This window comes from Miscanthus floridulus, chromosome 4 (assembly GCF_019320115.1).
Source record: "Miscanthus floridulus cultivar M001 chromosome 4, ASM1932011v1, whole genome shotgun sequence".
NCBI classification, from domain to species: Eukaryota; Viridiplantae; Streptophyta; class Magnoliopsida; order Poales; family Poaceae; genus Miscanthus; species Miscanthus floridulus.
This window is the reverse complement of record NC_089583.1, coordinates 22,537,944-22,564,905: the sequence shown is the minus strand read 5'-3', so window position 1 is coordinate 22,564,905 and position 26,962 is coordinate 22,537,944. Positions and strand designations below refer to the sequence as shown.

General features: G+C 43.7%; 1 protein-coding gene and 1 non-coding gene across 3 annotated transcripts; one reads left to right on the top strand and one right to left on the bottom strand.

The window, feature by feature from the left end:
• The first annotated feature begins 979 nt into the window (after nucleotides 1–979).
• Nucleotides 980–5,737, top strand: LOC136551140 (O-methyltransferase 1, chloroplastic-like). Of its 2 annotated transcripts, none has more exons than XM_066542724.1 (7): nucleotides 980–1,330; nucleotides 2,551–2,726; nucleotides 2,801–2,921; nucleotides 3,518–3,642; nucleotides 3,868–3,996; nucleotides 4,080–4,250; nucleotides 5,300–5,737. In XM_066542724.1, exons 1-7 carry the CDS (start codon nucleotides 985–987, stop codon nucleotides 5,369–5,371), a joined length of 1,140 nt encoding a protein of 379 aa, XP_066398821.1. In that variant the 5' UTR covers nucleotides 980–984; the 3' UTR covers nucleotides 5,372–5,737. The 2 variants fall into 2 exon arrangements, with proteins under 2 accessions (XP_066398821.1, XP_066398822.1); XM_066542725.1 differs by lacking the exon at nucleotides 5,300–5,737 and adding an exon at nucleotides 5,021–5,284.
• A 1,933-nt stretch (nucleotides 5,738–7,670) lies between these two features.
• On the bottom strand, nucleotides 7,671–7,743 carry TRNAE-CUC (transfer RNA glutamic acid (anticodon CUC)). The gene has a single exon. It is a non-coding gene; the product is annotated as a tRNA-Glu (tRNA).
• Between the last annotated feature and the right edge of the window lie 19,219 nt (nucleotides 7,744–26,962).

The following is a 26,962-nucleotide window of genomic DNA, read 5'->3' as shown; positions in this document are numbered from 1 at the left end:
AAAGAAAACCCAACAACCCATAAAGCTTATCATATCCTTTAGAGTCAGAAAATTATTCCCTCTAGTCGGATAAGTCTTGCGAGTACATTGTGTACTCAGGGTTTATTTACCCATGTTGCAGGTGCAGCTTGAAGAGTAGCTGTTGTGTGGATGATTCTTCTGGTGGGCACAGACGAATCCTTGTATTCTACCGTTAGATGTTTATTTTAATCCCGTTGTTTAATTTCCGCACTCTGAACTTGGTAGTGTAATAATGTATTTCTAAGAACTCTGGTTGTATGAAATGGACTAAGTATTATAAACTCGTTCTCATTATTGGATCCTGGAGGAAAAACGTAGATTAATCGAGTTCTCCCTTGGGGTGTGCTCGACGGAACTGCTCGAAGTATCTCGCTTTCGGGGTGCTTAGTGTCTGGTGGAAGACGAGCGTCTCCAAAGGTGTGTTATTTCGGACGGTTCTGCCACACCACGGCACGTGCGCCCCAGTGGCTATGGTGGGGTCAGCAGCGCGCGTGACGTCGATGCGGACGAACGGATGATGAGGGAGCGAGCGGCGCAAGTGACTGGGATGTGACGCAGCGCGTGCCGACGATGGGGGCGCGGGGCGGTGGGGGGAAGGGCATGACGCGGCAGCATGACAAGTGCGCGTCGGTGGAAGGCGGCGTGGCAGGACGGAGTCGGGCGGGCGATGTGCGTCGACGCACTCACGTGAGATGAGCGGATGAGCGCGGTGGATATATTTCTTTTTGAGAGAAAGAGAGAGCGGATGAGTAGACGAAAATGAGCCGTATTTAGACGGACAAACGCAAATGGCCAAGCATTATCATTAGAACAACCCTAGTGTTGAACGAAATTGAACCGAGGAAAAGCAACACCGTACCAATAACACTAAAGCCGTTGACTATTCATCGTGGTTAGACTGAAAATCGAACTCTAAACTGTGTTAATCAGCTGACAAATTGCTTTCACATATTCTGGACCCACATGGTTCGAATGCTACTGCTGCACCTGCTCGGCAACTGGATAGAGAGAAGAAACTGTAAGGCGCGCCCACGTCAGCAGGTGACGTCGGCTCGGCACATGCCCGCGCTGCCGCCGCCGCCGGCGGCCCCGTCCGCACGCCGCAGGTCTCTGAACCTGCCACCGCCGCCACGTCCCCCACGCTCCTCCTCCTCCTGGAACAGCCGCAAGCGCTCGCCGCTGCGGCCCTCGGCAACCGACGCCGGCGCGCCCCGCGGAGGCCCGCCCCCGGAGCCAGAGGAAATCGACCAGCTCCTCCTCACCGCCCTCCGCGCCGCTCGCATCCGCGACGAGGAGTCTCGCCGCTCAGGTACACCTGGCGACTTTTCCCGTGTTGTTGCTTTGGTTGACCTTCCGATTTGTTAGTATTGCTGAACTGTTGCGCGCCACCTGTTCGACGAATCGTGGATAAATAAACTATAATTGCTCATCACGTGCTACCTGCAATCACGATTTTCTTTCACTTGGGGCAGGACGAAACCATTGCATGCTATTTTGTTCTTCAGTGTGAACTCCTTAGAAGGGCGGGCCTGGTGCAAGCGGTAGAGTCTTACCGTCTGTGATCGGAAGGTCCCGGGTTCGAGTCGTAGTCTCCTCGCATTGCACAGGCGAGGGTAAGGCTTGCCACTGACATCGTTCCCCAGACCCCGCACAGAGCGGGAGCTCTCTGCACTGGGTACGCCCTTTTTTTTTAGTGTGAACTCCTTAAAACCCGGCTTGATTTGCTTATTTTTTCATCCGGAACAGTGTTTTCCTCTCATAAATTCCTCCAGATTTATCCAGATTCCTCCAGAATTCCTCCAAGCGAACGGGGCCGGAATGGAACAATCTGGCGGTCAGGTTTAATACTTGATAGGAAGTCGGGTTACATGTTTTGGGAGATTATCCAGTTATATGCTCGAAGGTTATATGTGACCTGGTGGAAGTAAAAAACTAGTAATATTATTGCAATATCACTGTGGATACTAGAGTCCTGGATTTTTGTGATTCTTTTGCCTCAAATGAGGCAGCTTAGGGTTTAGCTTGAACAGAGAAGACATACAAACATGTCTATGTTAGTGCTGTCTTCTGTTGTTGTCCTGTTATTTATTTTCTGGTAGATTGATATTTGTATTTTGTTGTCAGACTGCTGTTTTCACATTTTCTGCTGTTTCAGCACAATGTGTTGGTTTAAGATGTTGCAAAATTGTAGGAACAAAACTCATTATTATGTTTTTTTAAGGTCGAGAATGTCTTAATAACAACTGATGTACAAACTTGATTAGCAGAATATTTACGTGTGCAGATGGCTTAGTGCAACTTTTGTCATGTGCTTTGTCTTCATTTTCTAGTCATTTAATCACATTGAAAAATGTTGAAGTTTCTCATGAGTCATGAGGCAAATGTTGATGACATATCCGCTACTGTTTGAACTATGCTGTACTCTTTTCCTTGGAAAGCTTTGATAATAATCTCTAAAAAGTAAGCTCCTTTAGCTTTAGATATGTTCTATGTTAGTTGCAATGTAATTTAACAAAGTTATGCTTGCAGATCCTCTTTTCATCGATCCATATGCTGCCGTTCTTCTTTCACATGATGTGGCACATCATGATATGGGTTATCTAGATTCACATGGAGTGCCTTGGCAAGACCATTATAGGCTAATAACCAGATATATTGATGACAAATTACAGAATTTGATCAATAATTCAGAAGATATTAGACAGGTAAATTTAAGTAAATGTTATGCTTAACTCTTTCCTTCCAACCGTTTGGGAATATGTTATCTCATTCCTTATAGATTGTTCTGTTGACAGATGGAATGGACACTCGTCCGTACAGGCTGAACTGGCCAAGGTTGTCTGTTATATATGATGTGTCACCAGGAAAAGTATTCACAGCAGCAACTAAGCAGCTCAGAGGTTTAGTAGAGACTTATCAGTCACAAGTTTCTTCTGTCCCAAAAAAAAAGTCACAAGTTTCTTCTTTTCGTTTGTTTTGAAGAATAGATGATAGGGCTTCCTTACCCATGTTTATGCTATAGTTCAATCAAAACATATGTATTTTCCATTTATTTTCCACAATATGCCACCATTAGTGCCTGAACCTATCTAGTCTGGTCAGTTGAGGCACTACTAATAATTTGTTGGCTGGATTTTGAGCCCTCAAATATAAAATTTTTGTCAAGCTCTTCGATCCTTCAAAAAATAGATGTAGTAATGAAAAAAGATAGCTTTTCATCACAAATGTCAATTATTTAAAAACAGATGTGGCAGTAACCATTAAAATGTAACAAGCTCATTCCCTGTATACCTCTAATAGTTTCTTGTGCTATGCCTCACTGACATATTGGACTGTTTATTCAAAAACATATTGATCTCATAGTGAGTAGCATGTTTTAGAGCATGAACTTATTCAGTGGCATATGAACGATTTTCTTACTTCTCTAAAGAAAACTTAGAGCTTTGGTAATGATTGCCAAGAACTCATGTGCATTTATGTTTCTTATGGTTCACAGGAACTGGAGCGAAAGTGTCGCGAAATTGTGTCTTGCTTCATACTTCTTTGGAATCCCATGATTTACAAGCAGGGTTGAGCAAAAATGGTTTCAATGGGAATAGGCTCAGCTTGTGGGTACTGCAGGTAACTAGCTTAACTTGTAAGCTTGGTAAATTTTCAATTCGTTTCCTTATCATCTTATTCAATTCTATCCAGAAAAACATATTTAAATAAGTGAAATTTACAAATGTTTTCATTAGCCTTGAGCACAACAGCAGTTCAGTTATGGTATATATGAATATTAGTGCAGTCAGTAACAACAGCTTGATAGTCTTCTTTTCCTAAAATTAAGTTTTATTGGCATTGCAGGGTTTACCTCTGACCACAACCACAACTTTGGAAAATCTCTTGCTTGTCATAAGCAATTTAGCAATGAAAGGAAGTATCTTCATAGGAGAACTGCCCCATTTTCCAGACTGTACTGCACCAATGGACATGGTTGATTAAATATATATGTCAAAATCACATATTATCTTTTAAATGGGCTGTCAATAATAGCTCCCCTGTATGCTGTTTTGCAGGGTTTGGAACAGGAGAATCTGGAAAAGCTTTTCTTTAATCAGGGCTTTCGAGTCAGCTTTGTGCAATATGACAATGTTGCAAAGGATATTGGCTTAGATCTAGCTACTCCATGGGAACAATGTGGCAGAATGCTTTTTGTTGCAGAACAGCTGCGGTTTTCAGATGGACAGGTGAGCCAATGAATAACTTCTGCTTGTTTTCTCTCTCTCTACAGTAATTTTGAAGATGATCTGAGAAGATCTTGGGATCATTATCATGGCCATGATTTCAAATTCCTTTGTCAGAATATATCTTGGTAGAGGGACAGTTAGCAAATTCTGACTGATTTCTGGTAGACACCATGAAATCTAAATTCAAATATTTCCTAAAATGTCAATCTGACATCTGTATAGAACTGTCTGTAATTTCTTTGTGATGTGCCAGACGAAAAAGTACGGGTTTTACCTTTGATGCCCTATGTTTATTTATCACCATCGTTTCTGTATGAAATATATTACCAACAATACATAAGTATCCTTGCATAAAAAAGACACATACTTGTAAATAAATCATTGAGGTCCATTGTTTGTTGATTTGAAGCGATTTGGACTGTAAGAGGAAACGGTACAGATACTAAAAGTTTTGTCAAAAACCCAGTCCACTAATGTTAGTAGGTCACTCACTGCTCCGTATGGTGACAACTCTGTCAGGAAATATGATTATAAATCTGACCCCCAGGCCCCAGCTGGGATTTCTGGTAGGCTGTCATTGCTAGGTAGTTCCTAGTGGCCTTTTAAATGTCAAGACCTTTTCCCTCACTATCCAGTTGTAATCTTTTGTGTAGTTGGACAGCCAACACGTCCTTACATCAAGTCTGTCCCTAGAAAAGAAAACACGCTCACATGTGAAACCTATCTAGAAAAGTGAAATTTATTAATGAACCTCCAGGTTTTTTTTTTAGGCGAGGGAACCTGCAGTAGATTGCTAGCTGAGAAATAGCAACTGTTGCAACTTGTTGCCGTATCCATGGCCTGAAGGAAGATCTGGATTGCTGCTGCTCACCACCTGTCATAATTTGTAGTTTCATGTGACAGTAAATATCATTAGAACCTTACCAAGTATCTTTCTAACAAATCCTTCTAGTGATATCATCCTTAGGTTTGACATAATGCGGGGCCAGTAATCTTCTCTCGCTGCACTTTGAACAGTCGTTTGATTTTCCTTTTCCTGGCATTGGTAGATGGAGAGCTTCCGGATTCAATTTGAAAGAATAGAGGAGGACGCTGACGAAGAAGGATTTGAGGAACTCTAGTCAGTTCCGTGACATTTGATTGAACTATAAGGCTTGATTGCGGTTTGGGTTTGTGCGGAGACTGCGGCATGGATTCGAATAGAGCTGGTAAATGCAAGGCCATGCTTGTGATCCGTGCCAGCTTTCGTGTTGGAACGCAGAAGAATCGATGGAAGTGCCTATTGTTTTTTTTTTTCATTTTACATGTTCTGTAACGTTTTTGTATTGTTGGAGCAAACGCGTGACTGAACTGAACTTGTGTATGGTTCTCTTCCCTGAATATTTCCAAGTTTCCCCACCCCCAGCTGCGGCGGCGGCCTTGTGCATGACGGAGTATGGAAGGGAAGGCACAGTTTGGGCCTTTATTGGGCTTCTGTATTGTTCATTGGCCCACGACTGGCATTGTTAATTTAATTGTTCATAAAAAAAAGGTTTGAATTGAAAGACCAAATACGGTTATTCCGGCACAAAAAAAAAATAAAAATAAATAAATACGGTTATTCCGTTGCCGGCACTCGAACCCGGGTCTCCTCGGATGAGAGCCTTGTGTCCTAAACAGTTACTCCTTCCGTCCCAATTTATCTGTCGTTTTCGGTGTTCGTGACACGACTTTGACTCAATTTGTATAAAATATGTGCAACATTTGTGTCTCCAAATAAATTTGTTAAAAAACTAGATTTAAAGATCTTTCCAATTATGCTAATTATGTATCATAAATAATAATATTTTTTTAATATATATTTTGTTAAAGTTGTTTCTCGGGAAACGAGAACGACAAATATTCTGGGACGGAGGGAGTAGACTACAACTGAATGTTGTACTACGTATCCAAGCATTACCTTTTGTCTGATACTTTCCAGTCCATCTGGCTCCAACAATACGAGTGCACCGCAAATACATTACATGCTGTTTGTTTCAAGCCAAAGATTTGGCAGCCAAAACAATTTATAACCTAAAATAGAGGAGCAAGAGAGTTGCTAAATTTTAAGTGCCTGAATTTTCAATCAACAATCTTAGGGTCCCGAGCACCACTTTTTCGATTCTAATTTTCTTTTTTTTCCTTCGGTTCAGTTGCATATGAATCCTAATTCAAATACAAATAAATCTCTATCCTCTCTCTATTTATATTTATAACTAATATTAAAGTGGCAAAATTTCTCTCCATCTATTTTTAAAATCTAATATAGAGAAAAGAAAGGTAGAATTTCTTTGTTTCGTTCTTTTTATGTTCTTTTAGAAAAAAACAATACAACTGAGCCTCACGTGGAGTCAATCTCTAATTCTCTACTCATGTGGGGTTAATACTTAATTGCACCTCCATTTAATATAGGCCTTGATATCTAATTGCAATAAAGGTTGGCCCAATTAAACTAGACAAAGATAGCTAATGGCCATGTTCGTTTGTCTTATGAGCCATACTGTTTCAGCGAAGGAACAATGTTTTTCTCTCACAACAACTCAGTGAACAGTACTTTCAGCCATGGTTTTTCAGCGAAGCGAACAGGGCCGATAACTTTATGTTACCACACAATAGTAAGTCCCCTTACAATGCAAGACATGTTTGTCATTAATACAAGTACTGTTGAAAAATAAATTATATATCCTGGTACACCGCACAGGCATATTTTGCTAATAGTTAATCACCCTGTTCGCTTGATCGTTTCTGTGGCTTATAAGCCGGTTGATGTTGTTTTGTTGTGAGAGAAAAATACAATATCATGACTGATAAATATGGCGATCAAGCGATCAAGTGAATATATTGTCACTCTTCCTACGAAAAATGGGGGAACGTCTTGTTATCATTTCGGGAGACGGTAGGACATCAAAGTTCTTCCGTGGATGATTTATCCGCTAGAGATCCCAGTAGGCAGTGTAGAAACAAAAATCTGTGCTGCTTGGAAGCCTTGGCTGCAGAGGAGCTCTGAATAATGTGCTGTGTCAAATGCTCTTTGGACTGGATCCATCCAAGATTAAGGTTTGTATGAGGACGCCACAGCTGTGTTTCGCACTCGCAGTGTAAATTTCTATTTCAAGTTCGCTAGAAACATAATATAGAATAGCTTGTCTGCTAACAAAAAACATTGCGACTGCAGATTAATTCGTAGCTTGGGCAAATTACAGCTATTTTAAGTTTGGAAAAGAAACCTAATATGGAATAGCGTTTCTGTCGATAAAAAAGAATCATAATATAGAATAGCTTTTCTGCTGATTGAAAAAGAAAAACAATAAGGAATTGCCTGTTATGACTTGGATCGATTGGTATATCAAGACACCTTTTTAGTTGAGGAAAAAAAAAATCAGAAAAGCAATTTTAAAAAATTTCCGTTGCCGGGACTCGAACCCGGGTCTCTCGGGTGAGAGCCGAGTATCCTAACCAGCTAGACTACAACGGAATGTTGTACTACGTTTCCAAGAATTACCTTTTGTCTGATACTTTCCAGTCCATCTGGCTCCACCAATGCGAGTGCACCGCAAATACATTACATACTGTATACTGTTTGCAAGCCAAAGATTTGGCAGCCAAAACAGCTTATAATCTGGGATAGAGGAGCAAGAGAGTTGCTATATTTTATGTGGCTGAATTTTCAGTCAACAATCTTAGACTACCAAATAGTATATAAATAAAAGGACAAGTTATAAGAGACAGTTCATAATTTGTCCGTAGTCAAACAATAAAATTAGATATTCCTTAAACAAAAATAGAAAAATCAGGCACCTAAATATAGACAAGTGGGTTAGTAATCTATATCTATATTTATATCTACATCTATATCTCTTATAAAGTTAAACCCCACTACAATTTCTTTGCTTCCACGTTGTGCCACGTCATCACCATGATTTGGACCATCCGATCCTAAGTTGCAACCTCCATCCTAACCGTTAGTTCCACTTCAGATTTATCTTCATGTTCATAAAGTCATGTCACCCCTTAGTGCAGCTTTTTATTTCATCATTCAGCAACTAATGCACGCATGCTGCCCCTGTTTGTTCAGCTTTTCATTTCATCTTCCAACATGTCATGCACGTACATTGCACTTAATTATGCATCATGGCATAGTAACCTTCCCCACATGACACTATAAACAAAGAAATCCAAAGGTCGGAGAAAGCACTGACACTGCCAAAATGATGGTGTTTTTAAGTAGTAATAAAACACTATCACTAGGAGACATTTAGTAAGAAAAATTTATACTAAATTTTAAATGCTAAAATACAAGGAGAAGCCCACCCCACTAGAAGAAGTCTAAAATTCTGGCTGTGTAAAGTCTAATTGAATTGTGTGCATGCATGACGATTGACGACACTTATTGATCTTCCATTGTGTAGACTTTTTTAAAAAGCAATCCACCGAGTAGAAGCCACCACAATACCAGGTGCAGATTGCTCTCCTCAACTTTGATTCTGATCATGCATCCCATCTATTGTCAGATGTGTTGTGTAGGTGGGGTGGTAAGCTACGCGCGAGGCAATGTATGAGGTCTTAGGTTCGAATCTCATGGGACGCAGCGGTGGGAGGTATTATTTTTTTTAAAGCTGGGAGGACCTTTAGTCCCGGTTGGTGTTACCCACCGGGACTAAAGGTCTCCCCTCCTTTAGTCTCGGATGCTTACTCCCGGGTGGGGAACCGGGACTAAAGAGACCTTTAGTCCCGGATGCTAACTCCGGGTGGGGAACCGGGACTAAAGAGAATTCCCCACCGGGAGTAAAGCCCGTCTCTGTATTAGTGCCCTACTGAGCTCCTCCGACATGTGTGCTGCCGCGTCCCTGTTGACAATCCCCAGATTTTTGTTGCATATCAGCAATTGTCTTATCATCACATTTCTTACCCTTTTCCGTCATGAATCGTGCGGCAGCGCCCATCTACTGGCACTTCATCGAATGGAGCTTTGCCGCAGGCACAGCAGGTTGAGCCAATAATCTCCAATCGGCGATGGCCTCCGACCACAAGCACCACTGCACATGGCCGAACACCCTAAAATTTACATTTTAAAAAATAGGATTAAAATAATTTATTTTTGAATTTTTGTACTCATAAAAACATAGGATATTAAAAATTTTCATTAAATTAAAATTCATTATATGGAGTAGCAACGTGTTTGTGCATACATGCTGGTGCATTTGTTTCTTTGAATGATGTTGATTTGATTCAAATTGAAAATATAACAAAATGCTTTTGAAGTTGGCTTTGAAGAAAGAAAAGAGAATTAGAAATAAAATAATTTAAAAAGTTATAAAATTTATTTTTGAAAACCTACCAAAATTATTCATTTTGAATTGAATTGAAAAGTGTATTTTAAATCATATTTATACTTGATTCGGTTCATATTTGAATTTCTTTGGAATTAAGAAAAGAAAAAGGATTTAGAAAAAAAAGAAGAAAAGATGAAAACTCTCCTTCCTCTCTCTGGCCCGAAGGCCATTTTTTTCTTCTTCCCCCGCGTGGGCCAAGTTGGCCGCAACCCACTCTCTCCCGCGCAGGCCCGCTTCCCCCTCTTGCGCACATGCCCAGCTGGCCGCTCCTGCTCCCGCTTTCCCTCTATCTCTTTCGCGTAGTCCGGCCCAGCCTCACGCCTCGGCCCAGTTCAGTAGCCTAGCTCCGCTTTGCTGAAGGCCGCAGCCGTAGCCCAGCTCTGCAGCAGGCCGCGCCCTCTCTCCCTCACTGACCCCCAGCCCCTCTTTCTCTCGTCACCGACCGGTGGGACCCCGCCGTTAGGAGTATCTCCCACCTCCAGCTCGCATCGGAACCGGACTCTGCTCCATCAACGGAGTCCGCTGCCGTTCCGCCCCTCATTGATGCCTTGCGCCCTAAGCCGCGCCAGCCTCATAAGTAGCAAGCCTCCGTGCCATGCTGCCTACCCTGAACCCTATCTCGCACCGCCCTTACCCGAGTTAGCCAGCGCCATCGCCTGGATTTTGCCGGGAGGAGCCGACGTCGCCGAGTCGATTAGCAGCTCTTTCATCACGTTAAGCATGTTCTAGAGCTTCTAGCCGAGTTCTCTAACCCGTACAATCCCTTTTCTTCTTCTTCTTCCCTCTGTGCTGCCCTGTGCCGCATAGCAGTTGCTCCACCGTCGCCATAGCCTGTCGCCCGCCTTCTCTGCTCTGCAATAGCCGCTGCAAGTCACATAATCGAGTTCGCCATGTCCCATCCATCTCCTAGTGCCTAATCCGAGTCGAATTAGGGCCCCTAGGTGCTTTGTCTAATAGCTCCAGCGAGCAATCGATCGACGCCGGCGAAGTCATCGCCGTGAAATCCCTGTTCTGGCCAAGTCTTCCCGTCCCAATCAATTTCAACCGTCCGATCTGAGATCTGTGGCCCAGATTAGAAGATACCTTTTCGTTGGCACTTTTATTAAAGAGCCCCTCAGTTTCTTCAAAATAGAACCCGTGGTCCATTGCGTATTTCACAGTTTATGCTTTCTTTTTTTAAAAGCGTATTTTGTTCGATTGACTTCAAAAATATGTTTTCAGTCAATTACGGTTTTGCCACTAGATTTATTTAGGCCATAACTTTATCGTTTTAACTCCGTTTTGACCTGTTTAAATTGTGTTAGGTTCGTATTTACGTTGTCAACTTGTTTATATCACTGTTAGATATGTTTTCAACTTTTAAAATTTGAGGTTAGATTTAATATATTATTTTATTAAAGAAAATCTTGTTTAATTTATATCTTCTACGTTTTAACTCCGTTTTAGTCCATTTAAGTTGTGTTAGATTCATAGCGACGAGATCTACGCGTTAGTAACAGTGGTTACCATATCACTATTTCTAGAATTTCATGGTTTAAATTCTAATTTAAATAATAATTATGCAACTGGGTTTTATAAATAAAATATGATTTATTTTACTTTAGTATTATATTTTAAACTTAAATTTGACTTAATTTATATTATCTATAAAATATCTTATATATGTTTTTATATAATTAAAACACATGAAGCTAATAGTTTTATAAATAGATCTCTCGGTAGTTGTATCTTTTCAACCGTAGCTCTGATTAGTGTGCTTTTCACGTCTATGTGTTCGTAGCGAGACGTAGATTCGTTTTACAAATTTTTCATCTTGATTTTATGTTTGGTATACTATTCTAATTTAGATCTATTGTTTGTTTCGTGTATGATTGTGGATGCTTGTGTGGTGCTCTATGATCATGTCTAGTCGATGAGCTTTACGTGATTAATCAAGAAGCGGATCTTTGAAGATTTGGATTCGAAGAAGGATCTACTTTTAAGGCAAGTATAGTATGGGATCTTCCTTGTTGTGCTATACACCTTTAATCATTTAATTCATACTGCATGTGTCTACCTTGACTGCCACTAAGGATTTTCTAGTACTTTGTACCTTGTGCCTTGATTCCTATGGGGTATTGCATTAGGTAGTATGATGCTAGTGCTCAACTACAATCATAATCTTGTAACTTGACTAATGAAATATGCAATAAACATTAAAAGATGCTTTTTAGCAACATGGAATAAGGGGCTTGAGTATTGGGCAGTTTTTATGGTGCTCTAGATTCCTCTTCCTAAGGACTTATTTGTAAGTGATCATCCATGACTTATAGTATAACTGTGAGGGCTATATGGCTCTGGCTTTAGCTCAGTATGAGGACTTTTTCTAGCTTGTTAGTGGTTACCTTTATTGGCATAATAATGACTTGACGAATCGGGTATAGGACAACCTCTACTCTTATGTGTATAGCCATGATGGAATTATGCCATTCGACAGGGGGTTCCTATATCTGTTTGTCGAGTGAATCTAGTGGCCCTAACTTGTTAGACGAACCTTTGAAATATTTCATAGTGAACCCTGCCGACCTAACTTGGTAGTGGGTCAAGAGGTTGGCCGCCTCAGGCGAAGGGATAAATTACGACTCACAGTGAAAGTGTACAACCTCTGTATTGTGTAAAACTGGTATATCAGCCGTGCTCACGGTCACGAGCGGCCTTGGAATATTTACGAAATAGATGATGAACACTAATGACACTGATGATGAAGATGCTCACTAATGATTACTATTTATGCTATTCATTATTCATGTTTACCTGATCATGTGTTTATAGACTTGTGATAAACTTGTTGCTACTCAATTGCTAAAATTATGACTCATTAAAAGCTAATTGCAGTTAAACCAGTGTCAGCCTTTTGAGCCTCATGAACCTCATGTTATATTTGTTGAGTACGACATGTGCTTATGCTTGCTTTATTTTTTTCAATTATTTGGATAAAAATCCCGGATGGGTACTAGATTGCTAGAGTTTGGAGGAATTAGACTTGTGATCAACCAGTCAGTTGTCCCTACGGAATTGGAGTCTTCGCCTAGAGATTAGAGTTGTCTTTCCGCTGTTTGCTGTTTAAGGTTATATTCTTTATACTAAGTACGTTATATATTGAGCATTGTCTATTGATATTACCCTTATTTGTAGCTATATATGAGATTTGACTTCCTAAGCTCACATATGGTGTGTATCTGATTTTATTTTTAAAACCGGGTGCTACAGAGGTCCTGTGCTCCATCAGGGTGGGCACATTTAGACCGAAAACCAAAAACCGACCTGAATTGAGCTGTCGTTTTTTCGGTTTGGGTTCGGTTTCTGGTTTTGGAAACTACGGTTTTTGGCTCGGTCTGTACACTAAACCGAACCTTAAACCCAAAGAAGCCGAACATTCGTCCGACTCCCACTCGTCAGCGCACCTCAGCCCAGTTAACAGGCCCACCCGACCACTCCTCCATTGCCCTACTGACCCACCGCACACCAACACACGTCTGCACGCGAGCCACAAGAGCGAGACACCCGAGGGGCGAGCCAAGGCGCACACGAGAGGCGAGACACCCGACTCCAAACCCTATCTTCTACCCTGCGGCGGCGCAGCGCTTAGCGTCTTGTGCCGGGGAGCACGCGGAATAGCGAGTGGCGTGGCGGCGACTACGAGGGCCGGAGTGGGCGACCGGCGTGGTGGCGGGGTCTGCGTGCAGGAGCAGTGGTGGCGACGGGATCTGAGAGGAGCGCTGGCGGCGGGATCTGAGAGGAGGAGCGGCGGTGACGGGATCTGCGTGCAGGAGCGGCGGCGACGTGATCTGCGAGCGTCGAGCAGGATCCGCGAGCACCGAGCAGGAGCGCCGTTGGGATCCGCGAGCACCGACACCGAGCATTGAGCTGGAGCGGAGGCAGGAGAGCTTCGGTTTCCTCGGTTTAAACCAAAATAAATAAACCATAACCGAAATTATGGGTTTCCAGTTTTTAGATAAACCGATCGGGTGCTGTTTACTGAAAACCGAAATTTTAGCAAACTGAATAAACCAAACCGAATTTACGGTTTAAACCGAATGTCCAGTCTGAGCGCTCCACCAACAAATACACAGTTAGAGCGTCAATGGTTTCATCGATTTATATGGTGAATGGTGATACTGTGGGTTCAAAAAGTTTATGGTGATATTGCAAACATTTTCCTCTCCACATGGTTCAAAAAATTTCTAACTTTATGTTCCATGATTTTGAGGTCGTCACTATATGCATCACTGTCTCATGCCGTAACGTGTACTTAAGTGGAATGAATTTAGTTTGCAAATTGAATTCATTGTAGCAAAAAAATTCTTCTTCAAGCTCTGCAAATTTTTCCAATATGCCGCCAAATGTCCATGTAAATTAATCGAAGTGTTCTAAACTTTCAACTAAGATAAGACGAGTTCGTTCGTTTCACTAGAAGTACCTGGGAAAGGTGAAATTTTATTATTAACAAGCTAAGCGGGATTCGTCCGCTTTTCATTAAGAGTGGATGATGTGAAACCATGTGGTATGACTCAAATACAGAGTCAACCCTATTTTGGATAGGATTCTTTTGACATTTATTTAAGTCCAATTTTTTCCCGGCATTAGTTTAGGGTTATGTTAGCGCTCTGACGTTCGGATGGACCCACACGTCCGGACGCCCGCGCATGCTGTTGCGCCCATCCATGTGTTGCTATGCGTCCCGCCTCCTCTTGCTTTATTTTTTTTGGGAACACGCGCCTCCTCCAGCTGTTGTGCCCCAAGGTTCCTCCTGTTGCTGCGCCCCACGCCTCCACTTGCCCGCCTAGCTGCATGCGAGAGAGAGAGAGAACACAGCGCGTGTACCCCAATACGAGAGAGAGAGTACAGCGTGCGTGCCCCGATGCGAGAGAGACCCCAGCTGCATGTGTCGGTGCAAAAAGTGACCAATAAGTAAATATTTATAGTTTTACCGTGCGTTGTGATCGGATGTGGCATAACACTCAATGACACAAGATTTATACTGGTTCAGGCAACGTGCCCTACGTCCAGCTTCGGTCGGTCAGTGACTTTATTTCTGAGCCCAGGTGCTCGAAGTTTGCTGTGGGGTTACAAATGAATGGGAATAAGAAGGGGATGTTAAAGGTCCGGTCGAACTCTGAACTGAAGGGCCGAGAGTGACGGAAGCTCTAATGTGCGTTAAGTACTAGAGCGTATGCTTTGTGTAGCTTTAGAGTTCTAGAGCTATGGAGCTGTTTGAATGCTCAGATTATCTAGAGCCAGCTAGAGAGAGTCTGAACGTTTGTCCCTGTTGGGAGAGAGCACATCCCCTTTTTATAGGTGAAGGGGATGACCTTACAAGTTTGAGAGAAAGAGAGAGAGAGTATGTACATGTGCTACCTAGTTTTGTTGCTCACACCATCGGGTACGAGACGATTGTCGGCGCCCACAATACTGTTCATGCCCAGATGCGTCTGGCAGGTTTTACCTGTGTTCGCCTGGTATGGTAAATGTCGGTGCCTACAATACTGTAAGGCAAATGTCGGCGCCCACAACACTGTTTGGGTTCTGACATGACTAGAAAGGTTGCACAGTACCCGTCTGGCATGGCCTGGTGGTACTGCCCTGCAGGTGTGCAGGGTATGGCAGAGTATGATCCTCGGTATTGCGGTTGACTTGAGTGCCTTACCTTATTTTCTCTACCTGACCCCTGGGCCCTTACCGAGCGAGCATCCTCGGTCGGTCTTTCCCGGTCGGTTCCGACCGTGTCGGTCGGAGAAGAGCTGCAAGCAGAGGTTCGGTGTATTCCTAGTCAGAAAAGGAGGTTAGAGTCGGATCATGTCCCCTCCTTAGCCAGGCCTTCCGGTCGAAGACCGGATCGTTCCTTGAGTCGGTCGTTATGTAACTAGGCCAGCCCGGGAGGCGCACGTTGCCGCTACGCTGTTTGCTGGGCCGAGTTTTTTGCTGGGAAGCGGGCCCATTAGGGACCCCGGGTTTATGAACCCGATAGGAGCCCCCAAACCCTTTTGGGACTTTTGAGAAGTCGTGAAGGGGTTGTTTACACTCATTTTACGAGCGCATCCAGTGGGTGTAAGATTGTGGGTCGCCATCGAACGAGATGGAGCGCCAACCCAAGCATCGGGCGCGATCGAGGGGTCGGGCGAGGCAGAGTCGCCAACCCTAGAGTCAGGCACGGCTAAGGGGTCAGGCGAGGCAGAGCACGGATCCAGGTGTTGGGCGCGACCGAGGGGTCGGGCAAGGTGGAGCACGGACCCAGGTGTCGGGCGTAGTCGAGGGGTCAGGTGCGACAGAGTGCGGACCCAGGTGTTGGGCGCGGCCGATGGGTTGGGCACGATGGAGCCGTGGACCCAAGCATCGGGCGTGGCCGAGGGGTCGGGCACGACGGAGCGTGAACCCAAGCGTCAAGTGTCAACCCAGGTGTTGGGCGCGACGGAGCGTGGACCCAAGTGTCAGGGCGCGGCCAAGGGGTCGGTCTAGTTTTGTGCGTTACCCCATCTGCGGTTTCCGCAACTGAAGGGGTTGAGCTAATGTCGCTTGCCTCGATGGCTCGAGTGACGCGCTTGGTGAGCTCACTAACGGGTACGTCCGAGTGGAATCCGGGTCCATCGTTCATAACGGGGTTGGCATAGCCCTCATGTGGCATTTGACTACTCCTTAACCCGCCTCCCGATAGATGTCCGAGCCATTCCAGAGACCAACTCAGGTGGCCCGCTGGCCTCCCCTCGATGGAGATTCTATGGCCATGGCTCAAGGTTAGGATCGAACAAGAAGGTCAAGATGACCCTGTCCGCCTTAGAGTGGATCAGATGAGGGCTGCTGGGGCTCATCTGTGTTTTCTCCCTAGGCTTTGTTTGACGCGAGGCAGCCTCAAGCCCTTCGCGGGCCCTTCGAACCCCGATCGGTTGTCGCTCATATCGAATGAGGCGACTACTGCTTCGTGACGCAACACGAAGCGTTGTGATGCAACAACTGCATATGCAATGCTTGGATGTATGGGATGAATGTATGGATGTATGCATGAAAAATGGATGAATGAATGATCATGTACCTGAAAATAGAAAAGGGGTTTTGGTAAAGTTACCTCGATGGCTCGAGCGACGGGTTCGGGGAGCTTTTTATCGGATATGTCCGAATGGAACCCGAGCCCGTCGTTCATGACGGAGTCGACATAGCCCGCATGGGGTATCCCACTACTCCTTACCTATCTCTCGACAGCCACCCGAGCCGTCCGATTGACTCGGGTGACCCGTTGGTCTCTCCTCGATGGAGATCCCGTTAGTGGACCCTTCCAAACCCTGCCTGGGAAGGCGGAGGGTCGTTTGCATGTGGTTGTGCCTTGTTTCCTATGCCTACGTTGTGGTATTGGTGGGCCCTACCCAGGCCATGTCCCATTTAACCAGGCGATGTTTTCTTGGGTAGGGCGCGTCCCATCAGCCAGGACGCGTCCCACCACATGCCTCCCCACATTAAATACAGGGAAGGAGATGGTTTTTCTCCCATTCTTTCGCCTTTCTCCAACTGCTGCCTCTTCTCCTTCTTCCTTTTCGCCAAGCCTGTTCATGCGCCATGCGGTTTCTAGGAGAGAGGGTAAAGCGAGGGAGAGGAGAACTTATAGATCTGTTCATGAATTCGAGGTGTGATGTTGAACTGGTGGCCTTCCACCATGGATGAGGAGGTGCTGGCCGCCTTCGTCGAGAAGGGACGGCTCTCGTCAAGGGAGGTGGCGTATTGGAGGGCTCCTACGCTGGGAGAAGTGGTTCCACAACCCCGCACCGACAAGGTCATCTCCTTCATTGCCTTCCACGAGTGCGGGCTTGGGTATCCCGCGCACTGGTTCTTGTGTGGGCTCCTCAATGAGTGGGGCTTGGAGAAACAACACCTCAACCCGACTAGGGTGCTACACATCGCCGGCTTCATCACCATTTGTGAGGCCTTCCTCAGGATGGAGCCGCACGTGGACCTCTTTCGACGGATCTTCAGCGGGCGAGCCTTGTCCGAGGGGAAGTCATCTAGGATCGCGCCGGTTGGGGGATTCACTTTGTAGAAGAAGCCAAAGCCGTCGACCCCCTACCCTACTTACACCCCCTATGACTCCAATCGGGGATGGCATGGTGAGTGGTTCTACATTAGGAACCTAGTGGGAGCACCATTCCCGACATTCACCGGAAGAAGGCCGGAGAGTTTGAAAAGCTAGTCATGGGGCCCGCCGGTCGGTAGAACAAGCTGGAGGTCATCGAGACGGAGCTTCAGAGGCTTGTACAACATGGCCTCGATGGGTTGTGGGTCTTCCACACCTTCTTACACTATTAGGTCACCCCATTGGTAGAAAGAATGCGGCCAATGTGGGAATACATCAGCCTGATGGATCTCGACCGCGCGTTGTCGGAGGAGTTGCCAAAGGACAAAGTCTAGAGTCGACTCGATCGTATGCTGCAACTGAGGGATAAAGACTCCCTCGAAGGGATGCCCAGACCTCTTCACACTGCGAAGCTATCTGTTGGGTTCATAAACCCAGGGTCCCTCATAGACTAGCTTTCCAACAAAGTCTCAGCCCAGCAGACAACGTTGCAAACGATGCGCAACTCATGGGCCGACCCAAATATCTAAAATGACATAGAATGGTGATCCAGTCTTCGATCGGAAGGCCTGGTTGTTGACACAAAATGTGACGCACTGTGCCTCACACACAGCAAGCTGGAAAGCGTGGCTTCAATTAGGCCCCCGGGTGCTTCGTGATCCATAAACGTGCCAGTCAGTTTGACCTGAAAAAACTAACAAGGGATAAAACAGTTAAATGCCAAACCGGAACATGTCGGGTGAGACCATACAGTTCCATATATACGGCCCTGAAGCCACTTACAACGACATACAGCTATAGGAAGCTGTCTGCCAACAGGTTTATAAACCATTCAGCTAATCGTAAAATGAGCACACGTAAAAATCCGATTGCTGAATGCATATGCATGGGAAGACATGTTTGAACAAGTGAAATTAATTATGAGTTAACGCATAACCAAGCTCAGCAGTCTAGCCGAGTTGGGGTCCATGAAGAAGGAACATGCAAATAAACACGATTAAACTAATCTAAAACCTGCATCTGCCGCACGACACCTAGTTTCGTTAAAGCTTAAACGTAATTAACAGGCATGAACCCACAACATGTGACAATCTAGATTAAAATAATTCAGCCATTATGAGCATGTTATCTATTTGCAAAGGTAATATGAAAAGCAATGATCATTGAAGCGCGAATAAAACCATAAAAAGGGCCAACCAATATTAATCTAGATTGGGCAGAAGTGTGTTACAAATATATAAAATATTTAAAACATGCAACACAGGATAACTTAATGAATCTATTTAGATTTTGCCGTATCTAATAGAGCCGATAACTGTCTTGCTTTCACTAAGCATATTGAGCAAACGCCTGCCGCACGGTGTCTACTCATAAACAAAGCATAAGCAAAGACTTCTTGATTGTCAAACAAAGATCCACCGCACGACCATTGAAAACAAACAAGACTACTTGCATCACGTCTAAATCCACCGCATGATACTAAACATGATAACAAGGTTGTCGGAACTTACGGAGGTCGATGGATCGATGATTCCTCTCGAAGAACTCGACGACACGACAAAAGGACTCGAAGGTTGGCACGGGGCCGGTTGTATTGATTTGGTTGTGAACCCTTATTACAATGGTCGAGGGTCAATATTTATACCCTAGACAAAACATGAGTCCTAGAAGACTACGATTTACAAAGGAACTATTAAACAAACTTGGAAACTACGATTCCTTGCCCTAAACTCTTAGAGTCTTTTATTATTACAACTTTCATCTTTTCGATCAGCTTTGCCTACCATCTTCTGCTTTCCCGAATGGAGTCACCACCTTCTGGAGTAACCGACCGCATAAGCATTTAGCCGACCGCTTATTTTGTTTGCCGAATATCCTTCTTCCCGCATGTAGGTCCACCTGTCATCCTCCAAAGTCGACCAAAATCTAGTGTTAACACATGCCCCCTCAATTTCAGGATAAAAGTCGTTTTATTCTAAAATTGACCACAAGCTCCTTCTTCCTCCTAGGTCAGCACCGTTCAACACCGCAGCCGCCGTCCAAGATTTCAAGCTTTCAGCGCAACCTCGGACCCACTTTGAATCTTCAATGGCGACCCAGGACGAAATCCCAGAGGTAAACTTCACTTATATTCGACAATTTCCACTTGATCTTCCCGTTCTTCTTTTGGCTTATAAATAGACCCTTCCGTTAGCCTTCATCGTTATCTCCGTTTTAGCGTTCTCACATCTATCTCCTCCACTTCCTTTGTTCGATTCATTCCAGAAGAAAACCCTAACCTCCACCAAAGCAAATGGCGAACAGTGGCGATCGTGGCAAGCGACCTGCTGACGGAGAGGCGGAAGGAAGCAGAGCATCGCGCTGCCGGCGCCATGGGTACGATTTAGCTTTTTGCCCCCTTGCGATTTTCTTGTTCATCTCTTAGTTTCGATTTTTTCTTCCTCATTCATCAGGATAAGGGTCATCAGCTCCAGCCAATATCATCTCCTTCCTCCGGCGACAGCAGCTCAACCGGGAACTCCATCATCCGGCTCTTCCGGATCCTCTAGCTCTTCAAGCTCCTATCATCCCAATCCTTGGGGCCCGGCGGAACTAGCAGATGCACACCATCCATACTCTCACGAGGAAGCGCTCAAGTTTCGCCAGGAGAGGGATGAGGCCTGGGAGGAGCTAGGCGACGTCTCCAAGAGATTCGGCATCGAGCAAGCCGAATGGGAGGACCAGCGGAAGCAACTCTGTGACGCCATCACCGGTTTGATATCTTCATTTGGTTTTATCATTCTGGCTTCCCCCGCTTGCTGACCCATTTTTTCTTTTCTGCCCATCTCTTTCTGCGGAGAATGACCGCCTGAAGGCGGCGGCGAATAAGATTGCCGACAAGGTGAATGCCCAGGGGGAGACATCTGAGGCACGCCTTGATGCTGTGGACGGCCGTATTGATCAGGCCGTCATCCAAGGTGTGCACCTTGGCGCTTCTCTCGGGCTGGCGGCAATGACCTCCCGAACCAACAAAGACTACTCCTTCCAGCCAGTCGGCTTCGCTGGAGGACGTCCGGACGAGATCGACGACATCAATGAGCGTCTGGAGGTCTACGATGATCATGCCGCCGCCCTAGCCGAATCCACAAACCCCCAGTCCGTCCTCAACAAGTTATTTGAGGAGTAGTTTGTATTAGGATGGACTTCTATAAATAATCTTATCTTTTGGAAGAATACTTATTTCTTTGATTCTTTTCGGCAAAACTCTGCCTACGACCATCAGAAAAATGCTAAAAACCCCCGGTCTTGCATAAACATTCTTGTGCTAGAGGCGATGCAAACTGCATCGGCTATTTTGTGCTAAAGGCGATATGAACAATATCGGCTATTCTCAGTCTTATTTTTTTAGGCTAAAGGCGATTTTCCCTTTATCGGCTTTTCTGATCTATATTCATGAACCAACCTCAACACTGGGGTAATATTTCTTAAGAAATCTTCCATTAATAGCTCTGGTAAACTCCTCCCCAAATAAAGTCTTCAATATGTATGCATTGCCAGGTACACATTCTACTATTCGGAAAGGACCTTCCCAATTTGGAGACCATTTGCCGAACGCTCTATCCTTTGTTCCAACTGGCAATATAGTTTTCCAAACCAAGTCTCCTTCTGCGAATTGCTTCAGCCTAACCCTTTTGTTATAATACTTGGCAACGCGTATTTTATTTTTCTCAATATTTTCCAATGCCTTGAGACGAATCAAATGTAAATCTTCCAATTCATCCATCATCAGATTCTTATAATCTTCTTCTACCAATTCTTTCTGTAACACAACTCGCCTTGAACCTGACCGTAATTCCCATGGTAATACAGCATGATGCCCATAAACCAGTTCATAGGGAGACGTTTGAGTGGACCCATGACAAGCCATTCGGTAAGCCCACAATGCTTCATTAAGAACCAAGTGCCATCTCCTTGGTTTTTCATCAATCTTCTTCTGGATGATTTTAATCATAATCTTATTTGATGCTTCTGCCTGACCATTAGCTTGTGCATAATAAGGAGAAGAATTATACAACTTAATCCCTATATCTTTGGCAAAATCACATAATTCTGAAGAAGTAAACTGAGTTCCTTGATCAGTTGTTATAGTTTGAGGAATCCCGAATCTGTGAATTATATGTTCCTTAACAAAACTGATCATATTCTCTGACGTTACCTTCTTCAAAGGGATAGCTTCAACCCACTTGGTGAAATAATCTGTGGCCAAGAGTATAAATTTGTGTCCCTTACTAGAAGGAGGATTGATCTGACCAATTAAATCTGTACTCCATCCTCTGAACGGCCAAGGCTTGATTATGGGATTCATAGCAGACGCTGGAACTTTTTGAATATTGCCGAATTTTTGACAATTGTGACACCCTTTGTAATATTCAAAACAATCCTCCAACATTGTCGGCCAAAAATAACCAGTTCTCTTAATTATCCACTTCATCCGATAAGCTGACTGGTGTGCACCACACAATCCTTCGTGAACCTCATACATCACTTTCTTGGCCTCTTCTTGACTTAAACATTTTAGCAATACTCCATCGATGGACTTGTAATATAATTGATCATCAAGGAACACAAATTTGAGAGCTTTGTACCTGAGTTTTCAGGAAACTTTTTGAGATGGACCTTTCAGATAATTGGTAATTTCGTATCTCCAATCACCATCTACTTGATCAGTATTTAAAACACCTTCTCCTATAGCAAAAACTTCCTGACTCTCTCGATATCTAGAAGCAGCTTGAGCTAACTTATTTGCTTCTTCATTGTACTCTCTAGGGATATGATGCAAGGTTACTACCAGAAAATTCTTCAAAAGTTCTCTACACTCCTCATAATATTCTCTTAACACATTGTTCTTGCATTCATACTGACCACTCAGTTGATTAATCACCAACTCAGAATCCCCAAAGATTTCAACAGCAACGACCTTTACTTCTATAAGAAGCTGAAGCCCTCTAAGCAATGCTTCATACTCTGCCTGATTATTAGTAACATGAAATTCAATAGGAACCGCATACTCAAAAGTTTTTCCTTGTGGGGAAATTAAGAGAATACCAGCACCACCACCTTTGTTGCAAGATGATCCATCGAAGAACAAGGCCCAAGGCATAATGCTTATCGCCTCAACAGAAAGATCCCGATGTTGGGTAATAAAATCAGCAATAATTTGACCTTTTACCGCCTTTGCCGATTCATACCTTAAATTAAATTCTGACAATGCTAAAATCCATTTGCCAATTCTTCCATTCAAAATTGGCATTGATAGCATATGTTTGATTATATCAAAACTAGAAACTACCACGCATTCGGCATTCAACAAATAGTGCCGAAATTTGGTACATGAGTAATACACACACAAGCAAAGTTTTTCTGTAGCCGAATACCTTGTTTCCGGGTCTAGCAGCTTTTGGCTAAGATAAGCTATGACTCTTTCTTTTCCTTCAAATTCTTGCATAAGGGCCGATCCTATCGTTAGGCTATCGGCCGCCACATACAACTTAAAAGGCTTGTCAAGTTGTGGAGGTACCAGCACAGGTGGTGCCTTCATATATTGCTTGATCTCATCAAAAGCCTTTTGTTGTATGTCACCCCATACAAATTTTTGATCCTTCTTGAGCTTTAATAAAGGAGAAAAGGGTAAAACTCTCTCTGATAGATTGGATATGAATCTTCTTACAAAGTTGATTTTGCCTAACAATGATTGTAATTCTGTGAGATTGGTTGGTGGCACAACTTTGTCTATTGCTTCCATGCTCTTTTTCCCAACTTCAATTCCTCCTTTATGAACTAAAAATCCCAAAAACTCACCAGCCGAAACTCCAAAGGCACATTTGTTTGGATTCATCTTCAAGCCATGCTTTCTTGTGCACTCCAGAGTCTTTCTTAAATCGGCTAAATGTCCTTCATGATTTCTAGACTTGACCACTACATCATCGATGTAGATCTCTACAATTTTGCCGATCAGCTCGTGAAAAATATAATGCATAGCTCTTTGATAAGTTACACCGGCATTCTTTAACCCAAATGTCATGACTATCCATTCATACAAACCAATATGACTAGGACATCAGAAGGCCGTTTTTGAAATATCTTCTATTGCCATAAAAATTTGATTATAGCCGGCATTACCATCCATAAAACTAATGACTTCATAACCTACTGCTGCATCTACTAGTAAATTGGCAACTGGCATTGGGTAACCATCCATGGGAGTGGCCTTATTAAGATTTCTGAAATCTATGCAAACCCTCATTTTTCCATTTTTCTTGTATACCGGTACTATATTTGAAATCCACTCTGTATACTTGCATGGCCGAATGAAGTTTGCTTCTATTAATCTTTCAACCTCCTTCTTCACATCAGCCAATACCTCCTCTTTGTATATCTTCCATGGAGGTTGTTTGTAAGGACAAAATCCAGGTTTAATGGGTAATCGATGTTCAATAATGGAACGATCCAATCTAGGCATTTCCGTGTAATCCCAAGCAAAATAATCTTTAAACTCTTTCAACAGATCTATCAACTTTGATTTATATTCTGGGTCTAACTTTGCACTAATATACATCAGCCTTGACTTAGAACCATCACCAACATCAATTTCTTCCAACTTATCAGCCGACATAAAACCACGTCCCAACTTTCCTTTGTTGCCATCGACAGGATTTCCCATTAAAAATTACTATGAGAGCCGACTGCTTGGATCGGCTGTTGGCCCTCACTGAAAACATTTATAGGACCTTCTTTCCACACTTTTCCAGAGAAACAATCGACGCCTTCATATTCCCAGTAGATAGATTCTGTGGCAGCAACACTTACCGAATCATCAGCATGTACAACTTCAACATCATCTCCAATCCATTGAATGAGAATTTGATGCATGGTTGAAGGAATGCAGCAATTAGCATGGATCCAATCTCTGCCCAAGAGTAGACTATATGCCCCCTTGCCATCAATGACAAAAAAGGTAGTAATCAGAGTTTTCGACCCAATAGTCAGCTCGACATGGATAGCATCTCGTGTATCGGAAGGGTTGCCAGCAAAGTCCCTAAGCACCATGTCAGTTTTCAACAATTCTTCATTAGTCATCCCAAGCTTTCTGAAGGTAGTATAAGGCATGATATTGATAGCAGCCCCTCCATCGACAAACATCTTAGTTAAAGGCTTGCCATTGACATATCCCTTTAAATAGAGTGGTCTCAAGTGACGATTCTTGATTGGTTTGTCAAAAACAACCTGCTGTGTTAATACAAGCTGAGCCATCAAATCCTGACATTCACTTTCATCAAAATCAGAGTACACCTCTTCTTGGACATCTTGGCTTTCGGGAGCTATAAACTCTGATGGGAGGAAGAAAGCCATGCAAGCATCAGTCGAAGGACCACATCCATCAGGCTTCTTCTTAGGATGCCATATTTGCTTTGTTTCGGTAACTTCCTGTTCCAACTCCCTATTCCTCAATCATTGAACTCTTCTTTTCTGACTTTTCCTCAAACCTGGAGGACACCACTGTCCTTTTTGCCATACGTATCTATAGGAATCAGCTCCTTCATCATGCACCCTATCATGAATCCAACCTTGACCTGCAAATCTTTTCCTTTGCTGATTCTCAAAATCATCTATTTCTAAGCACCGATCATCTTCAGGAACCTTCGTTCCAAGTCTTTCATAGACGGGACGGCGGTTGACCCGAGATTGCCTATACTCGGAGTACTGAGCACTACACTCCGGACAATTATTCCTAGCAGGCAACCTCAAGCCTTCATTCCAACAATGCCTAAAGAATGAACAACCCCAATGAGACTGCTCTTGTTCTGTCATGTATTCTTCTTGCTCCCTTTGGTATACCTCTTCCTCATACCTCCGGTATTCTTCCATAAACCATTGCTTCTTATAGTATTCTTTCTCTTGCTCTCTCTGCCACTTGTTTAGCAAAATACATGATGTAACTTTGGGTTTAGAAGTTTGACCTCTCTCGGTTCGGCTATTTTGAAACCGAACTCGTTGCTGCAGCTCTCTACTGGTGACTTGCCGATCTGGGTCAACAGCACCACTTTCCTTTGCTCTATCAGAAGTCAACACCTTCATCTTGCCTTTACCTTTGAGATCATTGGCAGAGACCATATTCACAGAGAAAGAAATCATATTTTGTGGAAAGGGCTGATCATCAATTCTCATCTTGCCATCAAACTTCAAATGTCCCTCTTGGATAGCTTTCTAGATCCATATTCTGAACACTCGGCAATCATTGATAGAGTGAGAATTAGTGTTATGGAAGCCACAATACTTTTTGTCTTTCACTCCTTCAGGACGTAGCATGGGATGTCCTTCTGGCAGCTTGATGCGTCCTTCCTTTATCAATAATGCAAAAAGCCTGTCTGCCTTGGTAACATCAAAATCATAGGTTCCCTTTTGTTGTTTCAACCAACGTTGACTAACTTGAGTAGGCTCCTTTGCCCAATTCAACTCAGCTGCAGCTATCTCATCTTCATCAATATACTCAGTCGCTTCCTCCAGAAAACCTTGATACACCTTATTAGTGGCATTGTTCTTCTGAAAGCGATTATCTCTCTTGAATCCTTGGGCCTGATTACTCATAGCTGCTAAACGCCGTGCAAGTTGGCCAAGATCATCAAACTCCATGCCGAATAGCTTCTCCCTGATATTCGGCAACATTCCTGCTATAGCTATTCCAGGTAGTTGATCATCTGGTAAATTCAGAGAATAACACATATTCTTGGTCTCTCTAAACCCGCGAAGATATTCCAATGGTGTCTCATTTGTTCTCATCCTCAGACTCATGAGATCGACCAACTTCTTCTCATTAGTACTCGTGTAGAAATATGAATGAAACTTCTGCTCTAGTTCTGCCCACGTACCAATGGAATGAGCTAGTAAAGATGTGAACCACGTGAAAGCTGGTCCTGTAAGAGACAAAGGAAAATATCGAATCCTCCAAGCTTCATCTGAAGCAGCTTCTCTAAGCTGCATTAAGTACCGACTGACGTGCTCTATGGTACTAGTATCATCTTGACCAGAAAACTTGGTCAAATCCGTTGGAGGCTTCACCCTTGGAGGTAACGCCACTTTGTTGTACCACTCTGGATAAGGAGACTTGTATGAATAGGATTGATTTTTTGGCTTCAAGCCGAACTGATTCTGCATCATATCAGCCATCCTGTGCATCAAAACATCAATGTCTGAATCCTGATTTCCTTGTACTTGCACTCTAGAAGGCA